General features: G+C 41.0%; 2 protein-coding genes across 4 annotated transcripts in view; one reads left to right on the top strand and one right to left on the bottom strand.

Annotated features, from left to right (window-relative positions):
* Positions 1–2,593: 2,593 nt before the first annotated feature.
* LOC308384390 (uncharacterized protein) lies at positions 2,594–4,970 on the bottom strand. Of its 2 annotated transcripts, XM_080862917.1 has the most exons (8): positions 4,525–4,970; positions 4,336–4,406; positions 3,987–4,163; positions 3,369–3,430; positions 3,230–3,292; positions 3,086–3,145; positions 2,872–3,003; positions 2,594–2,789 (listed from the first exon to the last, which is right to left on the bottom strand). In XM_080862917.1, the coding sequence occupies exons 1-8, from the start codon at positions 4,695–4,697 to the stop codon at positions 2,769–2,771; spliced, it is 759 nt and encodes a 252-aa protein (XP_080719043.1). In that variant the 5' UTR covers positions 4,698–4,970; the 3' UTR covers positions 2,594–2,768. The 2 variants fall into 2 exon arrangements, with proteins under 2 accessions (XP_080719043.1, XP_080719042.1); XM_080862916.1 differs by having other exon boundaries at positions 2,594–3,003; positions 4,525–4,969.
* Positions 4,971–8,569: 3,599 nt separating this feature from the next.
* The window catches only part of pdcd6ip (programmed cell death 6 interacting protein), a 20,579-nt gene continuing 12,416 nt past the window's right edge, over positions 8,570–16,732 (top strand). Inside the window, exons 1-6 of one of the 2 annotated variants that reach the window (XM_080862886.1) lie at positions 8,570–8,879; positions 11,186–11,240; positions 11,328–11,397; positions 13,709–13,836; positions 14,746–14,899; positions 15,818–15,918. In XM_080862886.1, the coding sequence (XP_080719012.1) occupies positions 8,674–8,879; positions 11,186–11,240; positions 11,328–11,397; positions 13,709–13,836; positions 14,746–14,899; positions 15,818–15,918 (714 nt within the window). In that variant the 5' untranslated portion in view covers positions 8,570–8,673. The remainder of the gene's footprint in view (positions 8,880–11,185; positions 11,241–11,327; positions 11,398–13,708; positions 13,837–14,745; positions 14,900–15,817; positions 15,919–16,732) is intronic. The other variant, XM_080862887.1, reaches the window with a different exon arrangement.

Genomic DNA, 16,732 nt, shown 5'->3' with positions numbered 1-16,732 from the left:
ATCCTTTGTCCAGTAAATCCACTATCCCTCCTCTGCACATGTCCAAACCATCTTCACCCTTGTCTCTCTGACTTTGTCCGCAGATGGAACAACTTGATGGTCCCTCTGATGTCCTCATCTCTAATCTTGTCTGTTCTGCTCACTCCCACATTAAAGTCTCAACATCTTCAGCTCAGCTTCCTCTCTCTTTATCAGTGTCACCATCTCCAACCATACGTCACGTCAGGTCTCACTACCATCTTGTAAACCTTCCCTTTGACCCCTGCTGATATCCTTCTGTCAAAAATCACCTCTAACATCATCATCAGTAAGGCCAAGGCATGCACACTTGCAGACACAGACATTATATAGACTCCTTTCAAGGTTAGGGGTGAGACATATTTTGCTCCTACCTGCATAAGCAACGGTTTTTGCAGAATGTGTTCCTGATGTTCCACAGATAAGCGCGAAGAAGATGATCAACAGGAAGCACCTGGCGTGGAGACTGAAAGTATCTCTTTGAGTGTGTTAAAGGTCATCAACAAAGAATTGTGGTGTGCCTTTTGTTGCAGGACAATTAAATGAGGCGCTGCATTGACTCATAGTTTATCAAGCAGATTGTGAGCACAAAACACCTGCCTGTGAGCCCCCAAAACAGATGTTTAGGACCCAAAATCATGCAAACTCTGGTTTTCTCTTATCAGAGGCTGTATCACACCTGGGCTGAGGAGTGAATATAGCAGGTGCAAATTAATGACCAAACCAGACAAAAACCCACATCAGTGGGTCTACATTCTGGGGGATATGCCTATCCTCAATAATCACCTTTACTGACAAGTGTTTGCACATAACTGTTTCGCCATTTTGGTGACAACGTAGAAAATGAAGAAACAAAAGAAAGGATACATGAAATTATAGAAAATAGAATTTATAATGTGTAAAATATTCAGTGCTTTTATAAAGTCGCGCTGTACAGTTTGTGAAAACATCCAAATGTGCCTTGGATGACACCTTTTAGCTGCTGCGGTTTGTGGATTTCTCTGCTTTCGGTTTTATCTTTAGTAACCCAAAGGTTTTGGAGTTGAGATCGGGTGAATCGGATCCTTTCCTTCTCTATATTATCTCTCCTCATCGTTGTGGTTCAAGTTCATGCTCGTTTTATTTAATTTATTTCTAGGACTGTGCAGGTTGTCTCTTAGGTGTATTCCAGTTAAGTGTGATCTGGCCTTCCCGGGCCCTGTTTCAGGAAGCCGGTTTAGTGGAAAAACTGAGTAAGTATACCCTGAGTTAACGAAAACTCTGGGTTTTCGGTTTCACAAAGCGAGTTCAGCTGAAGCCTCGGTGAGTCACTATGACGACACACGCCGTGAAGCTAACCTGCCCCCTAGCAGGTTTACTACAACTAACCCTGACTGACCCCGCCTCTTTGTCGGAAACCTGACAGCAGGAAGTGTCAGACATGGCGTGTCCCTTCCTTGAAGAGCCAGTAGATCTTGAAGCCCAAATTCTCCGCAGAGCACTCCGCCGGGAGAGAGTGATCAGAGCGCGTATGGACATCTTATCATTACCTGATGATTTCCTGTGCGAACGTTACCGTGTCTCAGCACAATCAATAAGTTATTTGGATAACATCCTCAGGCCATATATTGCGCATGTGACACATCGCGGACATGCGCTCAGTCCATTACATATTCTTTGTACCGCACTCCGTTTCTTTGCAAACGGGAGCTTTCTGTACAATATCGGTGACGCTGAGCACGTTTCCAAGGCTACCGTCTGTCGGGCAGTCAGGAATGTTACAGTTGCACTGAAACGTCTCCTGTACTCGTTTGTGGTGTTCCCCGGTCACAGACCCACAAGATTCATCAAAGAGGGATGCCACAAAATTGCAGGTATCAGGATGAACAAAACTCAATGCATGATGTGGTGATACGTGAACTACCACTCAAATGGTACATAAATTTCCAGGGTTCCCAGGCGTGATTGGCTGTACAGATGGCACCCACATCCCAATCATTGCACCCTCAGCAAATGAAGGAGACTATGTGAACAGGAAGTCCGTCCACAGCATCAATGTACAGGTACATAATTCCCTGTAGCATTTCACACCAACAAGTGATGGCATCATGGTAATGGATGCTAATATGTGTGCTGCCATCATCATATGTGATGCTGCCAACATCATCACAAATGTGGAAGCCAAGTGGCCAGGCTCTGTACATGACTCACGAATCTTCCGGGAATGTACACTGAGCACCAAATTTGGACATGGTGGGTCGAAGTAACTGTGAAATATACAGAGACCAATTGCCACAGGGACGTTTGCACTGACATGTATTCTTCTGTCCTAGGAGAGTTCACTGGCCACCTGCTTGGTGATAGGGGGTACCCATGTCTACCCTATTTGCTCACCCCTTACCCTGACCCTGAACCGGGCCCACAGCAGCGTTATAATCTGGCCCATTGCAGGACACGGGCCAGAGTTGAAATGACCATCGGAATGCTCAAGGCCCGGTTCCAGTGCCTTCGTGGACTCAGGGTCACCCCAGAAAGGGCATGTGACATCATTGTGGCATGTGTGATCCTACACAACATTGCCATGATTAGAGGTGAACAGTGTCCAGCTGAACCAGACAACAGCAGTGATCCACACGATGAACATCCTGACCCACCCACGAACGTACAGGATGGAAGAGCAGTCAGAGACACCATATGCCACAACCATTTCCTGTGACCCGTCAACCCAACATGTTACAAGACAAATACACAGATACTGTGGTCAACTGCCTTTATTGGTCACCCTGTATGTCCTGTACACAAAGAATAAATGCGTATATTAGTATGTTGTACAAACACTGACATGATTCGTCCATCTATGATCACTCCACCCACCCTTAACTGTTGTTCCAGCAGTACAATCTCCAGCTTCGACTTTTGGATCTGCAGCTGGAGGTGCACCATTTCCATGTCGCACTTTCTTATCTTCCTGGCCAGATATGTCTTATACAGCTGCTTCACAGGGAGCTATTGCAACAAGGGACATAGCATTGGCATCCATAGTACATGCCTACTTAGGTTGGTTGTAAATCAGTGCTGAACAACCCACTGTGGAAAGGTTCGTTGTAGGAGTGGCTGGACCCTCTTCCTCTTCATTTCCAGCATCACTCTGCCGGGGACATAGTAAGTCCATGGTGTCATCATAGTACCACATTGTCGTCAGTTGTTATATTTTCCACTGTACACTGTATACCTCATAGTGTGGCTCTGTTGCGGCCTCCTCTGTAGCAGCTGTCACTGTTTCGTCATCATGTGCCTGTGGTGGAGACATTTAACAACATTGCTGTTCTACTGTTGACACATGTAGTCTGTGGAGTATTACGAGTACTCACAACTGCATGTCGGTCTGGCTCAACAGGGGGCTGCACCAGATGCAGTACACCATCACCGTCAACTGGAAGAATATGGGGTTCATACAGGTCACTCATGACTTATGTGGGCGCAAATGGCAATTACCAGACATACCAATCACCATACACCTCATTGTCAGTATGCTCTCAGAGACAACCGACACTGAGGGAAGGCAAAATCAGTAGGTGTCAGGGTGGAAACGCTTTTATGAGCTTTATGTTGCATTGAGGTATATGTTCATATGTTACACTTATTGGGAAAGGTACGGAATGTACTACTCGCTCTGTCTCTGGGAACAGGGAGCTCACCCTGTGGGAGGTTAACACACACACACGCATGTATGCAAAATTAAAGGACACTGCTATGCTCATAATAAAGACGTACCACTGCAGCTCGGTGTGTGTGAGTCTCTCCCTGGGCCCTCACCCGTGCAGCACGTTAACAGTTTCCAAGTGTCTCAGTGTTGTTTATTCACCTAACTGTTTGATGACTGTCATTCTCTGTCAGTAGGACAGTAACTTCACTACGACATAGTTCATTTTGGTCAAGGTGACTGTGCAGAATGGATGTATGCACGCCATGTATTGTTTTGGATTTACCCCTTATGTAGGCACTTGTGTCTTGTGGGGTTGTTGCCACAGAGGATGTCCCCGCAGAGATGCCTTCAGCCACAGGGCGCCCACTGTTTTGGCTGAGGGCCAACTGCTCAGCCTCTGTGGGTGGTGGTGGTGGAGGACCCCCACCTGTTTTTCGGGCCTCCGCTTTTTTTCTGTTGGCTGTGACGGCACACATTTGGGCATACAGAGTAGGCAAATGTGTACTTGTGATGTGCTCAGATAATTTCAATATGTGCTTACAGGTGGTATATTACTGTAGCCTCTAACTGCAATTGATTTACATAGGACACACAGACCAAGCACTATGGCTCATAATACAATTACACCTTACCTGTTTGGACTATGTTTTTATACTTCATTTTTACTTGCTGCCAGGAACGTTTGGGGCCTGTTGGGTTGCACCTGCGCTCACATCACATCACAAAATAAAATGTATAACATAATAAATAGAATGACATATGATAAAATAACGTGTTATATGGGTGGAAATCCCTAGATCAATGTTTAAATTAACACTCACGCATTGACTCTGTCGGCTATGTTTTGCCATGCATGCTCCCTTTCCTTTGCAGCTGCGGCTGTGTTACTTTTTTTCTGCATGATGTGCATGCTGTCGGCATATGCTGCCATCAGAATTTCCGCCTCGAGCGCTGTGAAATACGTCGACCGCGCCTTCTTTCCCTCCGTCTCCATGGTGACTCGCTTAATCTGTGCTCCACTGATCGGGGCTTTATGTATCCTCGTGTGCGTGCTTAACTTGGGGTTGTAGCAACTCCGCGTTGACTGAACTACTTGTTATCAGCCTTTCTGAAACCGAATATTCCGAGTTGGACAGTTCGGGGTTACTCAACCCTGCGTATCGTTTTTCACTCTGAGTTTTCTAAACCGGCTTCCTGAAACAGGGCCCTGTTCTTGATTGTACCCTGTGGTTTACACCTTCAATTCAATTCAATTCAATTCAGTCTTTATTGGCAGACTACATGTCCATAAAAACAAGACAAGAAACACACACACACACACAACTCCCCCCCCCCCCCCCCCCCCACACACACACACACAACACAAGGTATACCATTAAATATATATATGTATATAAATAAGTATATAAAGCATTTGTAAAGATATAAAACCATAATATACATAAAACACAATTACTTAAAATAAATCAATAAATACACAAACACTTTAACCAGTGCTTTCTGAGACTGGATGAGTAACGGGAACCACTCACTGTCGGATCTGTAAGTGCTAAAATTATACTGTTACTCGAACCATCCAGTCGTTCTCTAAAACTGAACATTAACTTTCTTAAAAGTGCTTTAAAAGTCCAGACACCCACAGCTACAAACATCTGACTGGCACTACCACTTCTAGGTATCCTGCAAAGGATTCTCATCGCATCATTATATGCAACATGCAGCTTCTGCATGCTACATTGTTTGTAGGATGACCACAAGGGGACAGTATATAGCGGTGTGCAATACGCTTTAAACAAAGCCACTTTAACTGGAAGTGAACAAAAGCTGAATTTGCGTGCAATAGTATTTGCCTGCACATAGAGCTTACATCGTTGTCTGTATATGTCATCATCATCATTCATTTGCTCAGTAATAAAGTGACCGAGGTATTTCACCTTTTTATGAACTTCAAGAGTTTTTTGTGCCAGTTTAAACAAAGGGAAATTTAGCTGTTTATCCTGCTTGGTTCTACATATCAAAACAGCACTTTTAGCAGCATTGTACTCAATGTCATATTGCACACCATATTCAGTACAGACATTAAGAAGATCCTGTAACCCAGCACTGCTTGGACTAAAAACAACCAGGTCATCTGCATACATAAGATGATTTATCAGTGCTTCACCTAATATACACCCAGTGTTACAGGCTCTCAGCTGTATGGACAAATCATTGACATATAAATTAAATAAAATTGGAGACAAAATCCCACCCTGTCTGACACCATTGCTGACACCAAAGGGGGCAGAAATACTGCTTCCCCATTTAACCTGCATGTTCTGATGAGCGTACCAGTAAGAGAGAATCCTCACGATGTATTGAGGAACTCCCCGTGTCTTCAGTTTATCAAAAAGTTTTCTGTGGTTCACTCGATCAAAAGCCTTAGAGGCATCAATGAAACACATGAGGACAGATGAATTTTTAGCCCTATACAACCTGACTATTTCCTTGAGTGCATATATGCACATGTCAGTGCCGTGCTTTGGTTTAAAGCCAAACTGATTATCCAGAGAAGAGATGAACACACTAACTCTATCAAACAGGATTCTTTCTAACACCTTAGATAAAATACTGGCTAGTGCAATCGGCCTGTAATTATCCAAACAGCTCACTTTTGCAGCTTTGTCTTTCATAACTGGTACCAGTAAAATACACAGCATTGAGTCTGGTAATATGCCATGAATCATAAACCCAGTGAAACAGAGTGCTAAAAGAGGAGCTAGCCTTAAACTAGCATGTTTTAAATGTTCTGCAGTGATGTGATCCAAACCAGAGGATTTATTATCAGACAACCTATGAATGGCTTCATATACTTCATGTGTCCTTACACTTATTGTGTCATTACTCATGTCAAGATTGTCCTCATATGGATCACTTTTTATACAGTTAAACAACGCACTGTAATGCTGTCTCCATAATGCTGCAATGTTATCTGCCCCAGAAACACCTTCAACAGTTGATGGTAGAGATGGTTTACAGTTATTAAGAGCTTTCACCTCTTTCCAAAAATCTGCCATATTATTACACAACATTTTCCTGGCCAAAGAATCTGCTCTCAGCATTTGCTCATTTTTAGTTATAAAGCGAACAGCGTACTTATATCTGGCATTCGCACATTTTTTCTGTTCAAATTCTGGGCCTTGTTTAGGTCTTCCAGCCATGGCCCAACATTTATAAGCTATGCGAGCTTCATCATGGTACATGGATACATGTTCTTTCCAGCCAGGTCTGATGTTAGGTTTCTTATGCTTATATTGTTTATCAAGCAGTGTACCACTTTCATGCAGAGCAGTCACTATATCATCATACATGGAGCAGAGTAAATGTTTATGCACAGCATTCTTACAGTTGACATCCTTGCACAAAATAGCTTCTTTCGGCAAAGAAATGTTGTTCAGATGTATATCGGTATTACTATGATAAGCTAAGAAATCATCTTCACTACAAGCTGACCAGTCTAATTTTACACTGGTAGCAATATTAGCAATATTGTTTCCAGTTGTTGCTGGCATTTGTTCCACATTCACAGTAAAACCAAAAGGTATATGATCTGACACAGTTACCTCATACCTAATAGTCATGTTTGCTAAAGCTGCATGTCCATCAGCTGTACAGATACAGTGGTCCAGCCATGATGTACTATGCCAGGCTTCACTTATGTATGTATAGCTATCTGCAGGCAGTAACATTTTGGTAGACAAGATAAGATTATTAACTTGACAAAAATGAGTTAAGTGGTCAGCAAACTGAGAACTGCTGTCTGTGAGATCAGCATTAAAATCACCCAAAACATATATGCTGTAAGTATCATTGTCTTGAATAAATGCATTAATAAAAGCCAGCCTACTGAGGTATTCTTGCTCATTTTGACAAGATTCATAGGGAGTATAAATATTAAGAATGATAAAACTACTATTGTTCTGTGTATATTGTATACCAATACACCAGTCTACATCCAGTCTAATGGGCTTTATCACAGGGTCTATTTTTTTGTCCCAAAGCACAGCAACCCCTCCAGGTATTCTGCCTCTGACTATAGCTGTGCTGAGATCAGTTGTAAACACCTCTGTTTTCACATTCAGAAGCTTTTTTCTGATAATGGTACGTCACTCTTGACACAGATGCTGTGAAGTTGTTTATCTTAACCAAAGAAAGTATTCTGCCATCATCCACTTTTGAATTCTTCAGTGGTCTTCTAGGTCCTTTGGTGTTGTTCAGCTTCCTTGTGCAAGGCAAACTGAACAACCAGCTGTTTGTATACTATTTGTTAAATTTCGAATATCATTGCTTATTTTGCTAAATAAGCTGTATTTGGATTTGCAGTGGAGGAATATATAAAATAAAGAAATGACCTGTTTTGTAAATATTCTTATGACTGCTTCATTGTACATACTCTGTGTTCCACATTGTAATGAATCTAATGCTCTTTGGCCGCTTATGATATATTTTTTAGAACTGTTATGTTATAATTGTTTCAGTTTCTGTTGTTTTCTTGGCCAGATCTCGTTTGAATTTTTTTCTTTTTGCCAAATAACATTTTATAATATCTGTATATATAAAGATACATATAAGGGAAACTGGCAAAAACATAAACAAAACACTGATTGCAGTTTCTACCTCGTGACAGTGACGTGATAGCTTTCAATTTCAGATATATTTGGCAGTATATAGGTCAGCAATTTACAGCAGATTAAACTCCAGGTTTTGGCGGAGTTCAATCACGGAAAATAGGAAGATCAAAGCTCCTTCTCTTTCCATTTGCTCATTTCTCAGTAAAGCGGCACTGAGTCTGCGCGCTGCGCCTCGGCGCTTCCCATTACGTAATTGACGTCGCTTGTCACAATCCAGGAAGTGATCGTTCTTGTTTGTGTCCGTGGCTCGCTGTTCCCATCTGTTTTTTCTGAGTTAATAAAGCGCTTTCACGGGCCGAAATGGCGACGTTTATTTCAGTCCCGTTGAAAAAATCGTCCGAAGTGGATCTGGTGAAACCGCTGTCGAAATTCGTAACGTCTACTTACCCGGCGAGCGAGGATCAGGGAGAGTATCTCCGCGCCGTGGAGGAGCTCAACAAGCTCCGCAAGAGCGCGCTGGGAAGGCCGCTAGACAAACACGAGAGCTCCCTGGAGATTTTACTCAGGTAAAAAACAAAACACTGTTTCATAACACGTGAACCGCCTGCTATGTAACTAACGCCAACTGTTCGAACGGCTGTCTCACCTGTGGCGCTGATTTAGCTCGGCCATCGCCGCACCCAGCGGGGTTAGCTTTGAGCTGCTAGCACCGAGCTAAAATGCTAGGAGGACGCTCTCAGGGAAATAACTGAGTCATTTGTTACTCCTGCCAAGTTTCCCTGCGGGGGGAATACAGGCGGGATGTGCTGGCTGGTTTAACCGAACTGTCAGTTGCTTGTGAGGGTAAATTGGGCATGGAAAGCCGACCTGGTTCACACTTATAGCTATGGCCTTTACGCTAAAGTGGCTTAAAGAAAACTATACCTTGTCTAGATTTAGCTTAAACACTGAATTTGAACTTTCTGAATGTGAGAAAAGAACCTGAGTTGTAAGAAACAAACTTATACTTAAAACACAGACACCTGTCGCAAATGCCTAGAGAAGGAAGCCTTCGGTGTGAGTGTTAGCAATAGCAAAATGCAGCTTAATCACGTCTAACTGGCAGTTTTGACGCGTTTGTCAGCACAGAGGCAGTGTTGGTGAGAAAAGCCTCAGTATGTGTCTGCTCATCTACAGATGCAAAAACAAAAGGGAGAGAGTCCAGACCGTGCCTTTTCCTGTCAGCCAGAAGTTGCTGATGTCACTGAGAGCTCCATAAAGCTGAGCATAAATGGTGTCACTGTGTTAAGTGCTTTGCATAGAGGAAGTTGGTAGGATAGATGTGATATATTTTTGTGAAACAAAGTCCCTCTGTGTCCTTGTCACCTCTATGTTGTTAACTGGTGCCTTTCCTCCCGTGTAACTACACTTACCGGTACTTATAAATGAGGCATGGCACTAATGAGGGATGAGAGAGATGTGGCACTCAAATGATCCTGAACCCCAGGCTGTGGTGAGGGAGGGGGGAGAGGGAGATTGTATTTTCCAGGGAGAGGGATAAATGTGTTTATAAACTTCAATTTGGGGGACAAAATCAGCTTAATATTTGTGACTTTTCTTAAACTTGATGGGTTATTATATACCTGCAGCCTATGTGTTCTTATGACCGCTGAGATTAAAGTTAACTTCCAAAATAAGGGCACAAAAGTATATTAGTGGGTTAGTTTCAGTGTAGCCTTTCTTCTGCAATGAATATATCTTGAACAGGCCTGTTTCTTATTCCTGGGTGACATACAGGTACGGACTTTGTCCTTTTTAATATGACTCGTGATTTATTTAATGCATAGAGTCCTCTCATATTACCTTAGTAAGTGTCCAGGTATGCAAATTTGTGATCCCAACCTTTTGTTGTTGTGTAGGTAGGTATATTGAAGTTTGTGTTTGTTTATTTTAAGATTTTGATTTTAAATAACTGACTGGAAATAATTGATCAAAAGTCAGCCCAGGTATTTTTTTCTGTCCTGTCTCTCTAAAAACGTGAACAAATTTCCTTACTGTGTGAGCGCTAGTTTATGCTCTTTTGTTTTCTTGGGTTTTCTGAGGGAAATATTGATAGAAACCAATTTAAAAATAATTCTGTCTGAAAAAGATTAATATAATAATCTGTTGGTTAAACTAACTTACAGACTTTTGTGTGTGATGTGGGACCTGTGGTTTAGTAGCAGTCTGCTCAGGACCGATCAGAAGCATGCTGAAACTGATTAAGCCGCCATCACTGGATGTTAGCATTGTGTCACTATGGTGACCATTGTTTGCGTAGGAACCTTTCTTTCTCTCTCAAGCTAACCAGGTGGCACGCCTCGGCTCACCTTTCCACTGCTCAGGTGTGTGCGTGTGTGTGTGCGTGTGTGAGTGAGAGACAGAGGGAGAGAGAGAATAGGATACAAACTTTGTATGCAGTTTGTTCTGTTTTAAACGCCAGTGTGTGTTTACTGATGTGTTTTGAGTTCAGGAGAGAAATGTTGAAGGATCGGTAAAAGGGATTCCCTGATGTCATACCTCAGAATAGACTGCTCACACATCACAGGCGCTGATACTGATAGGACAAAGAGCCGAGGTGTGTGTGTATGTGCGTGTGTGTGTTGTTGTTTCCTGAGTCATTGTCAGATGACTCTGAAATGGCTGAGCTTCCTCACACCACAGATGTCATAACATTCTCTACCTCTATACAGCTGGTTCATTTCAATTATGTTTCAAAGTCTCTTCATTACTTTTTTCCTAACTTGCCATGAATTGAAGTCCCTTTGAGTACTTTTTAGAGAAATGTTATTTCTGGATTTAGATATAAACAAAATCAAAGTTTCAATCTGTGGTGTTTCATCACTCTCTGCAGATATTATGATCAGCTGTGTGCCGTCGAGCCCAAGTTCCCCTTTTCTGAAAACCAGGTAAATGATTGAGCTGCAGCACGCATGACCGTGTGTTAGTTACAGAGCCAAAGCACTTAAACACAAAGCCTCTTCCTGTTTCTGCAGCTCTGCTTAACCTTCACATGGAAGGATGCCTTTGATAAAGGATCGCTATTTGGTGGCTCCGTCAAGCTCGGTAAGTTTGGCTTTTTTAACACGTATTTTTACCTCCGTAAGAACACGTGCATGTCATTGTGTGTATAACAGTTGGCTGTAAAAGGAGGAAATGATATCACATTAATTCCTGTAAATTTAAAACTCTGTCCCTGAGGTACGTAGTTGTTGTTCTGTCTTTTATTCCTCCTGTCTCTTTGTGTTTTCATCTTTCTTTCACATACACAGTCATGAAACACACCCAGTGAGAAACAATTCTTTTTAATTCAATGCACATACGAAACAGGCCCAACAAGATGTCATATGGAGTTAGAAAGATTTCATAAAGAAGTATGTGGTGCTGACATGTGTTTCTTGTGTAACAGAGCAAGGGGAAATCACATGCACACACAGTTACTCATACGTCATATTGATCAGCTGGAGTTCTCAACCATTGGATTGTTTCTGTTTCTGTTAATTTGAAGGAATGATGTTTGTGTAAATCCATGCAAACAGCTGTTTCAACAACCTGAAACAATATTCAGTGGGGAAAAAACTGATGTCACTTTGTCCTCTCTGTGAGTTTTCTCACCCATGCAGCGCAAGAAGAGACAGAGAATCCTGACAAAAACAAAAGCAGTGACATAGTCACAAAAATCTGGACTTTCCAATAGGGCTGCTCAATTAATCGAATTTTAATCACGATTACGATCTGGGCTTTCAACGATCATTAAAAATGACTGAGCCGATTAATAGCCCCTCCCTAATTTATCCGCGACACCTTGAAGGCCGGTCCGTGAAAATATTGTCAGGCATAAACCGGTCCGTGGCGCAAAAAAGGTTGGAGACCGCTGATTAAGAGGACCCGAGGGAAGCTCGGAAAGCTAAGCAGAAGTTATTTGGAGAGTGACTGCCGTTGGTTGAAAAGAGAGTTTAAAAAAAAAAACTTCAGTGGTGTTGCACACTATTTTATATTATTTTTTTAAAGTCATTGTTAACCCTTTAAAGCCGGTCAGAGCAGCACGCTCCGTTTTGCGTAACTATTTTTAAATCCCTGTAGAACCTGAACCGTGTAAGCTAGCGCAATAATTTGTTTTGCATATGAAACCGGAGGAGTTGTACTTACATCTGATGCCATCAGCTTGTCCTCGGTCACGGTTTCGTTCCACATATAGCTTTGCAAAAATTGCATAAAAAGCGCTTGCAGGAACAAAAACATAATATTCCAGAAACACGCTTTGCCGTTCCTATCAGCTGTTCGTAACACTTCCCACAGTGAAATGATGCACATGCTGTTTTCTTTGCAAATTTGCATCATAGGATTGTTTTTTGTTTTTCCTGCAGTATATAAAAATTGCTGTATCTCCAAAATAAAACTATGAAGACACTCAAAATAAATTTCCTGTTGTTGTAAACTATTTTTTGCAACTTTATTGTATTTAAAGTTTTGAGGGATAAGCCTCTTAAATTTCTCCAAGTAGAAATATATGTAAACAAAACAAAAGCGATTTTCAATTTTTTTTGTAGTTTATTGCACTTTTTTGCAATTTATGTAATTACTATGGACTTAATGCATACATATTATTAAAATATGGGCTATAACAGTTGTATTGATGTATAGCAACTTGAAATGCTCCCACAAATGGCACTACAGCATGTAAAAAAAATAATATAAGCTCTGGTGGACTTGGTTCTATAGTAGGTCTTAAAGGGTTAAATAAATATCGTCAAATAATCGTGATCTCAATTTCAGTGAAAATAATCGTGATTATCATTTTTGCCATAATCGAGCAGCCCTACTTTCCAATATTGTCAGTGCTTGTTATCTCAACTTCGCTGTCTCTAAATATCTCTCAGAACTATGTAATGAGCAAACCTCTCAGCTGGGATGGGAAATCCCCAGCTCAGTGCAGCTACACACACCTAGGGGTGCGACCTGACCAATGAGATTTTCCCTCTTTGTGATACTGGCCACTTAAAGCTTGTGGCGATAACGTCATGTGACTGTGATCAATCAACAGTTTGTTATAAGTGTAGCAGTGTTTTTTATCAGAAGTTTAATAATTTACAAACTTACTGTAAATGACTATTTATCTATTTGCACTGTGACTAAACCACAATAATTCAAAGAACAAACACGGTTTGACATGTTGGAGATAAAAATTTATAGAAATCAATCAAATAAAAGCATGTTGATCTAGAACTTTTGAAATTTTAGGAAAAGTAACATTTTACATAGTAATAAAGGAAAATTGTGGCCGTGTTTTTGTATGCTGCGTCACATTTGGTTAGTGGAAAATCTCAACTATGTTGTGGAACTGAGAGTGAGCCCTTCTTGTGCCTTTGTGTTGCAGCTCTGGCCAGTTTGGGCTATGAGAAGACGTGTGTGTTGTTCAACGTGGCAGCTCTGGCCAGTCAGATCGCCTCAGAGCAGAATCTGGATAATGACGAGGGACTGAAGACCTCTGCCAAATACTATCAGGTGGGTGTACTACCACACAGTAACATACAGTATACTATCACTGTTAAAACTTAGATGATATTTAGTTCTCCTTAAACAAAACCTAAACCCGGAGCCCACCAAAAAAAAAAGATAATTTATACCTTTGTCTCTCATAAAACAGTTCACTCAAGCTGTCTTTTACAAAAATATGGAGAAATATTCAATTTTTGTGTTTGTTTTTGTGTTGTTTTTCGTTCGTTTGTTTGTTTTAACTGAGTCGATTCTTCTTGTTTCTGAAATTTAGATAAGGGGTAAAATTTCCAGGATTCAAATGTTTGTGCAAATGTTCTCCAGAGAGTAGATGCACCGAGTGTTTCTCTCCTCTGTTTCGGTTGCCTGTGTGTTTGAAGCCAGGAAATGTTCAAAGCTCTTTGTAGCACCATTATGATCCATCCTGTTACAGCTGTTTTGGGTTTACTCTGCTGTACGTCTATTTTTGTCCTCTTTGTCAGAAATTTATCAGGATGAACTTCATGAAGTTTAGCCCCATCTTTCTAAGGTTTCGAGGAATTGAAGTGAAATGCATCAGTCTGACTTTTCCACTGATGATAATAAATATTTGCATTGATCTGCTTCCCCAGAAGGATGAAAAGCTTCAGAAAGAGTAGGCCTGCAGAGTGTTTAACCAGACAAACAAACAAAATGCAAATCTGACATGTTTCACTCCAAGCTCGAGACCAGAGTGTGACAGAAACAGGCGGGACTTACAAATTTGTATTTTTATTTCTTTTCTAACATGTGACGCTCTTATCAAACATGTGACCTGATGGTGCTGCATTTGAGGCCCAGGAAGCTGGCTGAAAGCCACAGTTAGCTCTGTTTTTGGGGAAAAATCTTCTTTTAGTTTTGGATTGGATTCATTTTTTTCCTCTTGGTGTCTTCCTTTAGCTGGCCAGCGGGGCGTTTGGCCACATCAAGGACACAGTGCTGTCTGCTCTGAACAGGGAGCCCACCATGGACATCTCCCCTGAGACTGTAGGCACCCTGAGCCTCATCATGCTGGCCCAGGCCCAGGAGGTCTTCTTTCTTAAAGCCACTTCAGGTACCAAAGCCCTGACCCTGAAGACATGACTAAGCCTTTCAGTGCATTTTGATGATCATTTATTTAAAACACAGACTCTATTTTAAGCCCCTTTGAATACTTTTAAAAAGTGCATGACACTTCTACTACTGCTTAAGAGTTTTACTCTGTGGGCCATCTTGCAAGTTAACATTTTCACAGAAGCTTATGTTACAAATAAAATGAAGTATTGTACTTTAATTAATTATATATCATCTTTAATTACCCACTTAAGCAGTTTTTTGGGTTTTTTTGGTCTCAAGATTAATTTCCAGTGCTGATGGGAGCAGTTTAGGTCCCAGTTACTCTCAGCTTCTGTCCCCATTCTGTCTGCACAGTTTGTGTGTTGGAGTTTTAAAGATTACATTATAAAATAGGTTCTTATATAAAAAAACAAAAACTCATCTGCTGAGAAGTTGTGTAATTTTGTTGTAGATTACTTTTCTAACATGTATTGCTGTGATGTTTTAATGTAGTGGAAGCAGTCAGCTCTGAAAACCACTCAGAGAACCACTTTAGAGTTTGACCAAAGCAACCAACCAGCATCATTATCAATAACGTTGGGTCTGTTTTACTGGATATACCGAGAAAAAATACTTCCCATCAAATTATGTTAAAGTAAATCTCATAAAATGGAAAAAAGCATCACAAGCACACTCCAAGTTTCTAAAATTGGTGAAGAATTTGGTGATAATTAAAAAACAAATCTTAAAAATAAATAAATAATGGAAGTGGGAATTGGTTCTTTGGTCCATCCTTTCCTGGGACTGTCAGACTACCGGCGTTAGTGGTCGAGGGTTAATGTGTGATTTTGAGTAAAGCAGCTTGTTATCTGGAGTCTTTTCACGTGTTTGTCTTTGCCTGGTGCATCCTTTTAAAAGGCTCTTGTTCACCATGTAGATAAGATGAAAGACGCTGTCATCGCTAAGCTGGCCAATCAGGCGGCAGACTTCTACGGAGATGCCTTCAAGCAGTGTCAGTATAAGGACAACCTCCCCAAGGTATATGAAGAACACACACACACAAAGTTACACATTAACCACGAGATGGAAAGCCACACATCCACGGTCAGCCATGTGCTCGGCGGGGTGCAGACATGCAGAGCGTGGACTCTTAATGCTTTAGAGTGTGTCTGGTTGTGTGTATTGTTTTGTGTTTATGTGGGAAATATACTCGGGTTGTGGGACTGTCCCATTCACACCCTTTCTGTTGTCATTTTTCTGTTTCCATCCTGTTTTCACTGTGACTGGTTGATTAATACTCAACTACATATTGACCTTTGTTCTTTCTGATTGGTTTCTCTCCGTTTAATCAAAGACATCTTAAAGTAGTTACTAACAATTTAAATGATGCAACCACACATAGACACACACACATTAACAGAGGTCCACGCTGCACGTTTAATATTTTGGAGTTAAGCAGATCGAAACAGAGAAAAGGGCAGCTGTTATAAGTTATAACTGAAGTATTTAAATGTGGGAATTTCCACATGTCTAAATGTAACAGCTGTGACGTGTTAGAAATGATGATGTTTGATATAAACTGTACAAATATAAATTATAGCTCATTGAAAAATATTTTTTCTTACAATAAAAACGCAAAATTCTCCATCTGCATACCTTAAAGCTGAAAGGATTTATCAATCAATTTGTCAGCCAACAAAAAACATAATCTGTTAATATTTTGTTAGTTAATTGTATAAAACGAGACTTGCTTTCAGCTTCTACTGAGATTTTATTTCTCCATATTTTATTGTTGATAAATAAAAATCTTTAGATGTCTCTGATAGGACAAATCTGGGACTATTTAAAAGTC

The sequence above is a fragment of the Rhamphochromis sp. 'chilingali' genome (assembly GCF_963969265.1).
Source record: "Rhamphochromis sp. 'chilingali' genome assembly, chromosome: 17".
Taxonomy (NCBI): domain Eukaryota; kingdom Metazoa; phylum Chordata; class Actinopteri; order Cichliformes; family Cichlidae; genus Rhamphochromis; species Rhamphochromis sp. 'chilingali'.
The sequence above is the reverse complement of the archived record's forward strand: the minus strand, read 5'-3'. Positions and strand labels throughout refer to the sequence as shown.